This window comes from Electrona antarctica, assembly GCF_951216825.1.
Source record: "Electrona antarctica genome assembly, chromosome: 11".
NCBI classification, from domain to species: domain Eukaryota; kingdom Metazoa; phylum Chordata; class Actinopteri; order Myctophiformes; family Myctophidae; genus Electrona; species Electrona antarctica.
In genome coordinates, this window is record NC_136792.1 from 12,067,164 (window position 1) to 12,082,773 (window position 15,610).

General features: G+C 42.9%; 1 protein-coding gene across 2 annotated transcripts in view; it reads left to right on the forward strand.

Moving 5' to 3' along the window:
* Positions 1-14,620, forward strand: part of rsrc1 (arginine/serine-rich coiled-coil 1) — a 215,671-nt gene extending 201,051 nt beyond the window's left edge. For both annotated transcript variants that reach the window (XM_079514853.1, XM_079514852.1), the window contains exons 9-10: positions 7,899-8,009; positions 14,054-14,620. In XM_079514853.1, the coding sequence (XP_079370979.1) occupies positions 7,899-8,009; positions 14,054-14,143 (201 nt within the window). In that variant the 3' untranslated portion in view covers positions 14,144-14,620. The remainder of the gene's footprint in view (positions 1-7,898; positions 8,010-14,053) is intronic.
* Positions 14,621-15,610: the final 990 nt, after the last annotated feature.

The window sequence follows — 15,610 nt, forward strand, 5'->3', positions numbered from 1 at the left end:
CTAGTGGATTTACTAGTCGACTAGTAAACTAGTCGACTAGTTGCTTAATGCCCTAGTGCACGCTGAACACAGCCCGTCTACAAGACCACGGAGCATTGGCTGATTGATTGAAAACTACATTAGTCAGATATGTAAACAGCATGTGGTAAAGTCAGACATAAAGGCTACGGTAAAAAGGTCCAAGCAAATGGACGTTACAATAGTAGGACACACAGGGACATAAGGGGACATTACAGTAGTAGGGGGACAGGGGACAGCATGGGGCCACACAGGGACATAAGGGGACATTACAGTAGTAGGGGGACAGGGGACAGCAAGGGGCCACACAGGGGACAGTAAGGGGACCGGGGACAGCAAGGGGCCACACAGGGACATAAGGGGACATTACAGTAGTAGGGGGACAGGGGACAGCAAGGGGCCACACAGGGGACAGTAAGGGGACCGGGGACAGCAAGGGGCCACACAGGGACATAAGGGGACATTACAGTAGTAGGGGGACAGGGGACAGCAAGGGGCCACACAGGGGACAGTAAGGGGACCGGGGACAGCAAGGGGCCACACAGGGACATAAGGGGACATTACAGTAGTAGGGGGACAGGGGACAGTAAGGGGCCACACAGGGACATAAGGGGACATTACAGTAGTAGGGGGACCGGGGACAGTAAGGGGCCACACAGGGACATAAGGGGACATTACAGTAGTAGGGGGACAGGGGACAGTAAGGGGCCACACAGGGACATAAGGGGACATTACAGTAGTAGGGGGACAGGGGACAGTAAGGGGCCACACAGGGACATAAGGGGACATTACAGTAGTAGGGGGACAGGGGACAGTAAGGGGCCACACAGGGACATAAGGGGACATTACAGTAGTAGGGGGACAGGGGACAGCAAGGGGCCACACAGGGGACAGTGTATAGTTCAGTTGTTCTGAAAGCGGGCTTTGATCCTTCCTCATTGTTTTTATTTTTACATTTTAAGCCATTGAGACCTGAGTAAAAATCCTAACCTCTTCTAAATCCTAACCGTTTTCTGAAAAACACATGTTCAGTGGTCCTCAAACCTTTTCATGTTAAGGCCAACCGAAATGTATTTGGCTGTTTACACAGAAACATCTCTGCTTTAGCCTGTGCCTTTTGTGTTCTTTCTGTATATCAGCAAAATATAGATTGTTATGTTAGACATTGAGGGAAATTAAGATTCTCAGATGAAATAAAAATACTTAACTTATCAACTAACCGGTTAATCAATTGATAAGGTTATCAATTTGCAATTAATTCATTAATTGATAATTGACATCTCTAGTGTGTGTGTGTGTGTGTGTGTGTGTGTGTGTGTGTGTGTGTGTGTGTGTGTGTGTGTGTGTGTGTGTGTGTGTGTGTGTGTGTGTGTGTGTGTGTGTGTGTGTGTTCAAAGGCAGTTGCATGAAAGATGCACAACGCTTTGTGTGACATGCTCACACATCTACCGTGTGTACAGTGAGATATTGTTGCGTCAGACTCTTGTCAGACACTTACTACAGGTAATAAAACGCTCATGTAATGTATACCGCTTCTTAGAGCTGGGTGATCACTGATACCGGGATATAAATATAGTTTTACTTGCACCCTGATAATAAAATAAGGGCTTAAACTGTCTTGAGTTGCTCCAGTGCCTCCTTTCCTCATACAGTATAAATAAATTGATATGAGACACTGTAGATATCATCTAGGATCCTATAATATCGTTATTATTGTCTTTTCTTGGCCTTAGAGGCTGTGTAAATGTATTCTTTTTCCTGAACTTTTCAACACTGTTCAAGCATTTTCCATGTTGCTGCTAATGATCAATTTTCAAAAATATCTTGCGTGTGTTCTGTATTCTGAAAGCAGCAATTAGTGATCTCCAAAGTTGCATCAAAATATAATTACTTCTTACTTAATTGCTTCTTTTTGCTGGACATACTTTGAAATAATCCTGATTTTTTTTACATTAATCTCATGCTGGGTAATCCCCTCTCAATTAGCAAACATCTTTTGACAGACTCTAAGTACTTCATTCCTTTGGTTGAGGATATTTGAGCTATTAATCATCATACAGTTGGACTGCAGTAAAGAATACAAGACTACGCAAACATTCCACATATCTTTCATTCATGCCAGAAGAAAATCTGTACGGTTTTCAGACAGTATTAAAAATGCACACAGTATGAAGTTAACTTCATGGCAGTTTTTACACTATACTTTTTAGCCCACACATATCACAGGGAATCGAGATACACGTGTGTTGGCAAACACCTGTGATTCTGTCAAGGTAATCAAAATATGGTAAACATGTTTTACGCATACAACCGTTTCATAATCAACATACTTGCAGTCAATTCTGAGTTTTCTCTCATCTGTGTGATTAGTTGTCATTGTTCCTGTATAATGTATGTGTGGGCCAGATCAAGTTAACCAATTTTGGGCGGGAACCCCTTTTAGTGTTTTAAACATTATGTTATAATTTAGCTATTGAAAAATAGCAGATCTACAAGCTCATAGCGCGCCACCGAGTGGCGCGCTACGAGCTTGTAGGTCTGCTATTTTTGAAAAATTGTGAAAATATTTATTTCAGAAAACTGGAGGATTTAGAAGATTTTCTTTTAATTTCGAGGTCAGGCCTAAATGGGTTAAAATCTTGAATCCATATGGTGGTGAGAAATGGCAACAAAAACTATACCAATTTGAGAGCATGCGCTAAGTACATGTTCAGGTGAACATACTGTACGACAGACACTGTCTAAATATATGCATTCATTCAAGGAGGCCAAAGCCTGATGGATTCATAGAGACGTCAGTCACTATAGGATGAGATTATAGAGCCCGAACGTTGACAGATTTGTGGGGCCGATCGCAATTTTGGAGAGTCCTAGAACCAATGTATCAATGTTTTGACCCATAAAACCTGATCTACAAGCTCACAAATGTGTCAAAAGTTTTCCAAAATATCTTAAAAGTGGTCTTAACCCATTTTGGGCGGGAACGCCTTTTGGTGTTTAGCTATTGAAAAATAGCAGATCTACAAGCTCGTAGCGCGCCACCGAGTGGCGCGCTACGAGCTTGTAGGTCTGCTATTTTTGAAAAATCAAAGAACCACTGACATAGAAACATAGCTTTTTCAGAAAACTGTCAGGATGTAGAAGACATTTTTAGAATCTGATCTCAGGTCAAAATGGGTTAAAAGAAATGTCAAATAATGGCCGACACAGCGGCCAAACGGATATATGGGTCGGGCTCTAATTGAGATGACCGCTAACTACTTTGGTTACTTAGCAGTTCATGTTCACAATAATATGTACTCTGCATGGCCGTTTGTTTAATATCCCCTCTTGGCAGTGAGTCGTGGCATGATAAACATTTGGTCTTCTTGAGGTTGAAATCAGCAGTTGTTTTTAACCAGGATTTATAGACACAGCAGAAATTAAAAATGTCAAACCTTTTTTTTTGTAATCAGGGAAAGCAACAGTCAGTTTAGATTGTTTGGGTTGGCTATTCAAAAATAGTAGAGCTTGTAGATCTGCTATTTTGTTCGAAAAATCGTGAAAATTAGTGCAATTCTTCGAATTTTCGAACATCAAACATTTTCCCTGAAGAAGGCCGAAAGGTCGAAACGTTGGTTTCTTTTCAATAAATATACAGCATCGTGGCTACGTGTGTGCAGCCTTTTCTTATTTTTACTTGCAATTCTTCGAATGTAATATTTTCTCAGGTCTTAATGGGTTAAAATATAATTCCATGTTATTTGTTAGTGCTGAGAATGGAAGTCTATAATGGTAGAATAAAGGCTGCTTGGTCTTAATGGGTTAAAATATAATTCCATGTTATTTGTTAGTGCTGAGAATGGAAGTCTATAATGGTAGAATAAAGGCTGAGAATGGAAGTCTATAATGGTAGAATAAAGGCTGCTTGTCATAATTCACTTAGCAGAAACCCTCTAGGGGACGGTTGAATAATAAATTATGTACATTATATTCGCTTCTCTCGATTCGATACTTAAGATTTCCGACTGCTTATTATTTCGGTGCAGATGTTAATGAGCACCGATCCATACAGAGATGCAAGAGCGACATGGAATCTATACGTTGGCTGTCTGAAAGAATATATATAATTGTATAAAATTACATCAGCATTAAATTAAGACAACACTAAACCTTGGTTGATACCAATTATCTCAGTTACTGGGTAGGTATTTTTTCATCACAAAATTATCCCATTGAGGCTGCTTGACTATAAATGGGGGGGGGGGGGTGTTTGCAATGCTTTTAAACTGCAGTTGTTCAGCCTGTTGGCCAGCCTGATAGAATTTGTCCCAAAGCCAAAATGTTTGGGTGTTTTAAAATAGATATTGACATGATGCTCGATCAAAAACGCCTTCGCAGCATTAAGAACTTCACATTGCATTTTCAACCTGGCGGTGAATTGTTTGTGTTTGTCATAATGTATTGCCTAATAAAGGAAACTTGTAGAAGTTGGCCCATTAAAAGTGGGTAAAGCATCTCTGTCATGTTAGATTTAGCTATAAGGCTACAGTAAATAAAGAGCCAAACAAAAATCTATTTGGGATTCCCTGGCACGAAAAGGTTTGAGAAGAACCACTGATTTTGAAGACATCTGTAGAGGTCTGGCTTTACAGTCAGTCAGTCAGTCAGTCAGTCAGTACTCAGTCAGTCAGTACTCAGTCAGTCAGTACTCAGTCAGTCAGTCAGTACTCAGTCAGTCAGTCAGTACTCAGTCAGTCAGTCAGTACTACAATTTACAATTTACAATTTAGGCATTTAGCAGACGCTCTTAATCCAGAGCGACTTACAATAAGCAAGAACAAAAAGCATGGGAATACATCACATATGTAAAAAGCATTTATCGCGAAACATGCGTAAGCTAAGAATGTGACTAGAACATATCTATATAATGACACTATACATATAAACTATAACTAGAACATATCTATATAATGACACTATACATATAAACTACACATATATGCTATACTATGCTGTACATATATACTATGAAGTGCTATGACTACTATACACTATATACTATGAAGTGCTATGACTACATACAATGCACTTATTGTGCTGTCTACATGACATGCTATAAGTCTGTTTCAAATGCTATATAAGTCTAAGAAGTGCTGTCTAAGGGGGGTAGGGTAAGTGCTATGGGCCATGATGGAGTCTGAAAAGGTGGGTTTTCAGACTACGGCGGAAGATCGGGAGTGATGCTGCAGTTCTGATTGCAACGGGAAGTGCATTCCACAGTTTTGGGGCCAGAAGGGAGAAGAGTTTGGGACGTGTGGAGCGTTGTCCCGGCGTTTTTAGTGAGGGTACTTCCAGCTTCCCTGCGTTGGCTGATCTGAGTGCGCGGGAGGGTTTGTAGGGTTCAATCATGCTGGCAAGATATGGGGGAGCCATACCTTTGGTTGCTTTAAATGCCAACATCAGAGTTTTGTATTCTGTGCGGGCAGCGACCGGGAGCCAGTGCAGGGAGCGGAGCAGGGGGGAGACATGTGAGAATTTTGGCTGGTTGAAGACCAAGCGAGCTGCGGCATTTTGGATCAGTTGGAGAGGCTTCAGTGCACATGCCGGTAAGCCAGTAAGGAGAGAGTTACAATAGTCAAGTTTTGCCAGGACTGTTGTCTGGATTAGGAGCTGGGATGATTCCTGGGTGAGGAACGGTCTAATTCGTCGTATGTTATGTTACTCAGTCAGTACTCAGTCAGTCAGTCAGTCAGTCAGTCAGTCAGTCAGTGCAGTCAGTGCAGTCAGTCAGTCAGTCAGTCAGTCAGTCAGTCAGTCAGTCAGTCAGTCAGTCAGTCAGTCAGTGCAGTCAGTGCAGTCAGTCAGTCAGTCAGTCAGTCAGTACTCAGTCAGTCAGTCAGTACTCAGTCAGTCAGTCAGTACTCAGTCAGTCAGTCAGTAGTCAGTCAGTACTCAGTCAGTCAGTACTCAGTCAGTACTCAGTCAGTCAGTCAGTAGTCAGTCAGTACTCAGTCAGTCAGTACTCAGTCAGTACTCAGTCAGTACTCAGTCAGTCAGTCAGTAGTCAGTCAGTACTCAGTCAGTCAGTACTCAGTCAGTACTCAGTCAGTACTCAGTCAGTCAGTACTCAGTCCGGTAGCGCAACTCCAACTGAACGCTAGGGGGGTCCCCCAGGGGACGGAGGGCTGGGGGGGGTCAAACCCCCAAAACATGGGGTTATAAATATGGTTATGGTTTGGGAGGTTGTACCAGTGCCTCCACACTACCCAAAACCACATTATCAGCAGCTCATGGTCAAAACTCACTGTGACCAACTGTAAGTAGCCTATTCTATATAAAAAAAACGACATCAGTTCCTGGGCAGTTTTCAGGAGAGGAGAGGGTTTGCATGTTTTAAACATGTATATATAATTTAATTATTGTAATCTACGTATTATTCGCAAAGCTTCTATCAGAGCACCTAGACTAGCTTGGTAATCGATTTTCCGATGAATCGCGGGAGTCTCCAAAAATCGATTTTAATGTCATAATCAAAAATAGATTATTACAGTAAGGCTGCATGATATATCGAACATGTACCTTCATCAGAGTGGAGAATAGAAGTATAAATCAAGTTGAGCAAAGCCACTCTTCTCTGCCCCTCTCTCTCGCACGCATGCACGCACGCACGCACGCACGTAAGCAACGCACACACACACACACACATATAGCATACACATGCACGTACTGTACACACAGCGGGGTCTAGTGATTCACACTAGGTACAAGTATTAACATGGATGAGACGAGAGGAGTCCTCCTTCCCTCAGCCATTGCATACTTTGGAGCTCTTGTTTGTCACAGATAAACATGCACTGACTGCCATCTGCTGGCAGAATGTCACATTGCATGTATCATTTATCACACTCCTATATATATATATATATATATCATTCTTGTGCTCCTACATCAAGGGTTGCCCAACCTTACATACCGTGACCTCCCCTTAATTTAGACCTGACACTAGATTATACAAAATGTCTGTTTTCAGAAAACCCTATGTTTCTATGGCAGTGGTGCTCAACCTTTTCCATGTCAAGGACCCCCAGAATGATCTGTATTTGGCCGCGGACCCCCATCTGAAAATATGTTGTTCCAGGTACCCTACAGAATCAAAGATTTGAGTTAAAAACGTTCGCTGTGAAAGAATATATTTTCAAAGATTTGCGCCACATATTTACGATTAAAAAAAAGTAGCAGATCTATAAGCTCGTAGCGCGGCACTCGGTACCTTGTAGATCTGCTATTTTTCCAATAGCTAAAGTATAACATAATGCTTAAAACACCAAAAGGGGTTCCCGTTCAGAATGGGTTAAAAAACAAGGGTTAAAAAGCGACCAAGGCGTTGGGCCTGGGGTCTTCATCAGGGTCAACATCATGTTGTTAGACCAAGACGTTGGGCCTGAGGTCTTCATCAGGGTCAACATCATTTGGTTTCACACTGTTCTACAGATAATTACTGTATCAATTTGACTGTTTTTGTAATCATCTTTTCCTCTTTCTTATAGGTAGGCCTAATATTTGGCCAATGTTTGTTGGTTACTTTTGACATAGTAATGGTCTTATTTTTAGTTGATTTGTTTTATTTTATTTTCCATTTTAGAGGTATTAGAAATGTTTTAATGTAGTTGTAAGTTAATCTGGGGTCTCCCCAAAATCATTTGGGGACCCTCCAACCGGTCAGTTTGAGAACCAATTAAAATGCCTTGACATGACACAGCAAAATTAGAAGTATTCCATGAAAAGCTTTATTAGGGAGGAAATTGACTACTATAACCCTTGCGTCTCATTTCATTTTGTGTGTACTGTGTGTGTGTGTGTGTGTGTGTGTGCGTGTGCGTGTGCGCGTGTGTGTTTAGGTGGAGCCGGTGGACGTGAAGCAGGAGCCAGAGACGACGGAGCCAGAGGTGGTGGCCTCTCTTCCTACGTCCATACGCTACAACGATATTGACACCCTGGCCCACCCCAGCGTAAGGCCCTCGTCCTACTGACATATACACACATCAAACACAACCAGCAATCACTGGTGGAACAAATACTCACATGTTTTACTTAATTCAATAAAAGTATCAATACTGCAATCTAGAAATACTTTGTTACAAGTAAACGTCTAAAAGTGCAAAAGTATTGGTATCAAAATGTACTTAAAGTACCAAAAGTAGAAAGTACATACTGTATATAAAATATGTAAAAAATAAAATACAAATCTACAAAGTAACTAGTAGCTAGTTACTTTTAAGTTCTCATATAAATGTAGTGGAATGAAAGTACAATGTTTTCCTGAGAGATGTTGTGGAGTAGAAGCTCTGGATTAAGAGCGTCTGCTAAATGTCAGTAAAAGTACTGGAAATTGGATATACTCAAGTAAAGTACCTCAAAATTGTACTTAACCCATTTTTGGTCGGGTTAGCATTATGTTATGCTTTAGCTATTGAAAAATAGCAGATCTACAAGCTCATAGCGCGCCACCGAGTGGCGCGCTACGAGCTTGTAGGTCTGCTATTTTTTTTTTAATCGAAGAACGACTGACATAGAAACGTAGCTTTTTCAGAAAACTGTCGGGATGTAGAAGACATTTTTAGAATCTGATCTCAGGTCAAAATGGGTTAAGTTCAGCACTTAATGTACTTGTGATGTATTGCTGCCAGCAATCCACTATACTGTACATGGGGTCCTCAGAGTTACTACAGGGGGTCCGGCGAATCCTTCAAAAATAGCAGATCTATGTGAGCTTCATGTACAACGGCTATTTTCTGAGATTTGGTGGAGAGGCTAAAAGAGCAGACGGCAGTACAGAGTTAACGGTCAAGTTAACTAAATATTTTGGGTTTAAAACGTTGTGAATCCAACTACTATGAAATCTATGAAAAAAGTTTAATCTGCAACACAATTTTATACCAATTTTATGTAGTGGTGGGGTCCCTGCTTCTTCTCTCTCTCTCAGCTAATATAAGGGGTCCATGGGCTGAAAGAACTTTGACGACCCTGCACTTTGATGGGTTATTTTTTTATAATGTATTTTTTTGTGGCTTTCGCCTTTATTTTATGGAGGGACAGACAGTAGGCTGGAAATGGGGAGAGAGATGGGGGGAAGACATGCAGTAAAGGCTGTCGGGATCGGGAGTCGAACCCGCGGCACACTGCCAGACTGGATTACCAGCCAAGGTGCCTGGACCACTGAGCCATGGCCCAGGCCGGTTCTCAAACTCTTATGTCTCCCCCCCGCCACGGCGCCACCCCCAAATTGATATATATTTGGTTACGGACCCCCATCTGAAAATGTTTTGTGCCTAGGGATTGATTATTCATGGATGGGACGACTCCTCAATTTGCGGTTATAACTCACAACTCAACAACAACAAAGGGATTGCACGTACCGTAAATCATTTCTAGAAACTGACAGGGCAGGGACCCCCAGAAGAGAAGATGTGTGTTCAAATGTTTTCAATGTGCTCAAAAATATAATATAACACGGCACAACATAGACATGAAACACTGATACAGTATAGGTAGAGTAATACGATAATTATAGAATTGCATGGAAACAATCTAAAATACAACACTTAAAAGTATGACCTGGCCATCTGCACTTGCACTGACCGAGCATAATGTATGAACTATCAATAGAAGATATATAATTATGAGCGTCAATTGGAGTGCAGCACTGGCCCGCAGTATGACAGAGCCCCATAGTATCGTACAACAATGCATCTTCAACCCTGGAAACAACCCGCCCTTCACTGAAGGAAGCAACAGCGGAAACTAAAACTAAACTCTAATATCGCTCCCTGGGGCTTCCCGCTCATCTGTCTCCGGAGGGAAAACTCGGTTAGGGCCTGACGTATGCAGATCAACCGCCCCCTCCACCCTGTGCACGCACGCACACACACACACACACACACACACACACACACACACACACACACACACACACACACACACAACCTTCGACAGGCTGATGTATGGCAGTAATATGCCCCAGGCGGGGCCCGGCCCCCTGCCTCGGTCCCAATCAGGACAGATGAGTCGCATTACCCCATCCCATATACTGTCATCTCCCCCAGCCCCCCAACGAGCACAAACACACACACACGCGTGTGCACGAACACACGCACACACACGCACACACACACACACACACACACACACACACACACACACAGAGCCTCATTAGCACCACACTACCAGAGGCGGGCGCCGACAGACAGACAGAGAGGGTTTGCGTGAGTGTTGAATCTAACACACAGATAACACGCCCGCCGCCGCCCGACCGCGATAACGACCCCGGACGCTTTAGCGGTTGAAGGATCGACAGACACGGCCCGGAATCCGCACTATTCTATAGACACTATCAGACACACACTCATTACATGGACGTAGCGGCGTGTGGTACACGTGCACGCCGTGTCGAAGGAATCGCCCCCGCGTGAACGTGTGTACACACACACACACACACACACACACACACACACACACACACACACACAGAATATGGAAATGTTTGGTGTCTTGTCATTCGTCGCTCCGTCCGCTGTACTTTGGATGTCTTACGACTCCTCCAGCTCCTAATAACCAGATGCTTTCATTTGTCAGACAGGGAGGCCTCCATCTGCCTTGCTCTCTCTGACTGCCATCACAAACCACCCATAATGCAATAGCCAGGCCGCTATAACGTTATAGTCCAGTAATAGCGTTAACGCCTGGTTTACACTCGGTTGCGCGGCAATTCCGCTCGCCGGAAATAGCCGATGTACAAGCTCACAACACATAACGGCGGGGACGCGTTTGGAGCTGGTGCGTCGTCTATTTTCGGTTCACGACACTCAAGAGTGACTAAAAATATAAAGGCTTTGGGCCTGCAGAGCTATGGTTCTGTGAAGGAGTATAGTGAGCCATGTATGCTGGGTTCCTCGTCGCTCTCCTCTCCTCTGAGGCGACGTTATCGGGACTCGACATTCCACAGCCCACTTCCACGCTAGTATGTATGACATCATCGCGGTGTGACTCCAAAGTCCATGTGGAGGTCAGGTCGTCTGACGGTCACGGGGCCACGCTGAACTAACGGCCCCGTGCCACTTTCTGCCGCCATGCCAGCTCACTGCTGGGAAGTGTGTAACTCTTACAAGTGCGGTGCCCTCACACATGAAATGTCCCATATAGACGAACCAGAGACTGGGTCGGGACACATTTGTGGGTGGTGGACACATTTGTATGGGTCCCTTTATTTTCTGGTTGTTTCAAAACATTTGTCATGGATTAAAATAATGTTTGATGGGTTTCATGAATAAATAATAGCAAAATCTATGAAATTCCATGAATTATAAAACATATGTTTAAGAAGTAGTGAAAATGGCTGATCTACAAGCTCACAACATGGCATAAAGAGCTTGTGAGCTTAAAGGTATATTCAGTGATTTCACTTCATTCAAATATCACTTATTTTTTCTTTTCTTTTTTATAAACCTCCCTACTATAGAGTGTGCTGACCATATAAGGAGTTACTCCCTGTCCCCAGTGAGCCCCTGGGGTCAAAAAACCCTAGTTTCAGTTTTGGTGGCGGGTGGCAAAGCCTTCATCCAATCAGGATGAGAGGGGCCTTCCTCCAATCATGATCGAGTGGGGGCGGGCCATGGTGCACATGCTGTTGGCCTGTTGCACTTCTCCCCACTGTAGTGCGTGCATGTGCACATTTTGTTACCGGGGCGGACTGGGTGATTTTCCAAATCACCCAAATCACTGAATGCTCCTTTAAGTTAGTCTTAGTTTTGGTCCCGGGCAAATGTATAATTTCACTTTTGGGTGTGGAGCTAAAAAGTGTGGGAACCACTGGACTAGACTGTATTATTATGACTAGCCATTAGCGTAGCCGTTCACAGTGTCGTGGAATTCTGGATCAATCAATAATCGATGAGGCAATAGGAGTCGAGACAATATTCATAGGTGCTGAATGATGTATGCTTTATGTAAACATGATATCATGGAGAGAAGTACAATAACACTCACGTAGTGTTACGTTAGTTATGCCCAGAGCACAGGGCAGAATCATAAATAAATTCATAAATCTTTTCCAGGAACTTTTGTTTTTTCAACATTTGAAAAAAACCAGATTACAAATAATATTGATTCAAAAAACATAATGAAATCACAACTAATACAAGGATGTAAAGTGTTTTTAAAAATAATGGTGTGGATGATGTTGTGATGATTTTCTTGCCCCGAGTTCATGACATTCTAAAATCAGCAATCTAAGCAGTTGATTAGATTTTGATCACAGCCAATCGCTATGGTTAGCCATGATATCAAAATGAGGTCCAGTTCAAATTTGGATTGAATTCCAGCGCATTCTTATTTTTGAGACGGTCAATGTCTGCCTTGAATCAAATTCAATCTCCATAGTTCTGCATATAAGAGCCTTCCCCCTCTTCATTCCATCCTTCCTGGCGTATTGTATCTCCTCTGCGACCTCTGCATATCTCTTTTCCAATATCGATGCAAATATCACACTAACGGTAAATAAATAAAGGACGCGACGTGCTTCAACCCCCTTCATCTGGCCTGGGGAGACTGAGGGGACATTACTGTAGGTGTAGTAGCCCAGAGGGGGTGCATGAGGGGCGGACACGGGGAGCTTTGGTGGTGCCCCCTGTAGTAACTCCGAGGTTGTGGTTCTTCTGTTGCGGGCAACAGACGTGGTTCTTCTGTTGCCCGCTACAGCTTAGACAGGCACCATCTGTAGACATCTTTTAAGCATCTCTTTAAACCCACCTCTTCACTCTTGCTTTCAGTTGAGCTTTTAACACCGCCCTGTGTTCTTATTCATGTACTCACTGTTCTGCCTGATTTGCTGTCGTTTTCATGTTCTTTGCTATTGTTTTATTGCCTTAATGTGACTCTGTTTTTGTAACCATAACCCATATATACTGTACTTTGTTGACCGTGGGCCACCAGGGCTCTATACAGTGTTGTACAAGCTTAAAACATGTTGTGGCATGTTGTGAGATTGTAGATTGGCTGAGTTGTGTGAGCTTGTATTGGTCACATGATCCCCAAGGCATTTACTGTACTCAGTGTTCCTGAGTGACAAAAGGTGGGTCTTTAGATTTTGTCTCTGTCGGGTGGAAAGCACTTTTCAGGATTAAAATGCCAAAATAGCAAAAGTAGCAGATCTACAAGCTTAAAACGTGTCGCTTTGCGTAGAGCTTCGAGCTTGTGGATCTGCTACTTTGCTCTAGTGTGACGCTGTAGTGTGATTATGAAAAACACAAAAAAGTTCAAATTAGGAGATAAGAGGTTTCTGCCCAACGGCAAAGATTTGACTTAAAAATGCCTGTATCACAATTTACTATTTAGACATTTAGCAGCGCTTTTAATCCAAAGCGACATGTAAGCGAGAACGACACATGGTAATACATCAAATACATAGAAATAGTCATCAAGGATCATAAGCAAGCTAAGGATCTAACATCCGACTAACAGTAGAATGTGTGGGCGACTGTGGCTCAAGAGGTAGAGCAGGTCGTCCAATGATCCATGGGTCGGCGGTTCGAATCCCGGCTCCTCCTGTCTACATGTCGAAGTGTCCTTGGGCAAGACACTGAACCCCAAATTGCTCCCGATGTGCTGGTTGGTACCTTGCATGGCTTCCGCCACAATCGGTGTATGAATGTATGTGTGAATGGGTGAATGTAATGCACAATCTATGTAAAGCGCCTTGGATAAAGGCGCTATATAAATGCACCATTTACCAATGTCTGTACAATGTCTACATAAAATACTATCTAAGTTACATAAGTTTAGACTTTGCATAGGCGTATAGGTTAGAGTCTGAATAGATTGGGAACATTGGGAGTGAGTCAGCAGTTCTGATTCCAATGGGACGTTAATTCCATAGTTTTGGAGCAGAGTCTGGGACGTGTGGTGCCTTGTCCCGGGTGTTTTAGTGAAGGTTCTGTGTGTCTTCCTGGATCCTCCTATAACCCTGTCCTCTCTTCTCTTCTACGCCCCCACCCTGCAGTTGTTCATGGACAAGGAGAAGGCAGAGGAGCTGTGGCTCCACAGACTGGTGTCCCTGAGGCAGGAGAGGCTCACAGGCATCCCAGTGTGACCCCCTAGGGGTGGAGGTCCGCTCCCCAAGCATCCTCACCTCATCATGTCCTTTATTTTTAGTTTTTGACCAACCTTAGTGTCGTGCTCAGTGAATAGTAGTTCTACAAGCTCACATGCAACACCAGTGAGCAACTATAGTATACGTAACTGAGGCTTTAAAGTTTAGAGTCCTAAAACCCAGAAATGAGCCAGCAATGGTTTCTCTCTTTTTTGTAATACTTAAGGACATCACAGACAATGATAATGGCATTTCATTGTCATGAAACTATTCATAATGCTTTCATTTGTTTTTGGAAGAATAATAAGAAAAGAAAGTGGGGGGGAAAAAAATGATAGGGACACCAGGACTAATGTTACGTTTGTTTTTAATGAAGGAAACGGGTACCATTAAACACAGTGATCCGTTTGGACATGTATGTTTAGGTTCAGTGGTTATGTTGTGTTAGGGTTTTGTAATAAAACATGTAGATGATCAGACTTGTGATTTCATTTACTGATGTGTTTGTGCAGTGACTCAACAATGAGGGCTGTTTTGTTTGACTGAATACTTTATTACCGTAGTCAGAAATTACCTTAAAGCTATAACACAAAAAAGGTCCTGGGGACTTCAATTGTGGCTCAGCACGTCTAGCACTCGTCTGGAAATCATCAGAATAATGAATATTCCAAAAACGAGTTGTATTAACAAGAACTTGTGATAAAAATAACGGTTTCGGACATACAAGGTTTCTGCCCGACAGCATTGCAGAATGACTTGACACTAAATTAATTAATGTAGCTAAATTATTTTCAGTCCGAAATGAAAAGAGTTTATTGTCTCCACCAGCCGAAGGCATGGGGAGAGTATGTGTTGCACTCCGTCCGTTTGTCCATCCGTCCGTCTGCGTACAGTACAGCTAATCTCCAGCACCGTTAACCCGGTTGATGCCAAACTTTGCACAGACACTCCCTGGATGTGATGAACCTCTGCCCTGAATTTTCCAGAACGGGCTGTTTTTACCTATAACTATTAACTACGTTGCATGCACACTCCCTAGAGGCCAAGGACAAACCTTTGACCTGCATTTCTCACAACTGCCTTTTATAGCGCCACCAGGAGGCCGACTTTTGTAAAACACATTTTTGGATATTACTCATCCAGATTTTGTCCAAATCTCTATAGGGGATCTGTCCGATATTTCATATTCCATCCTAATTGGCTAACTTTGGCTTTCAAAGTTTGTAGGATTGGCCAGCTGTTTTGATCAAAAAGCCTCAAATCATGAACGCAGCGTGCAATTTACGTGAAATCTTTCATGCACTTTCCTACTAGGCTGATGAATATGTCCCACCCTTTTCACATTGGCCTGTTATAGCGCCACCAAAACAGGTGGATTTTTGCACATTTAAATGCCTCAAATCATCCAATTGCCATCAAAGGCGTAAGAACAAATGGCACCCTTTTCACATTAGCCTATTATAGCAC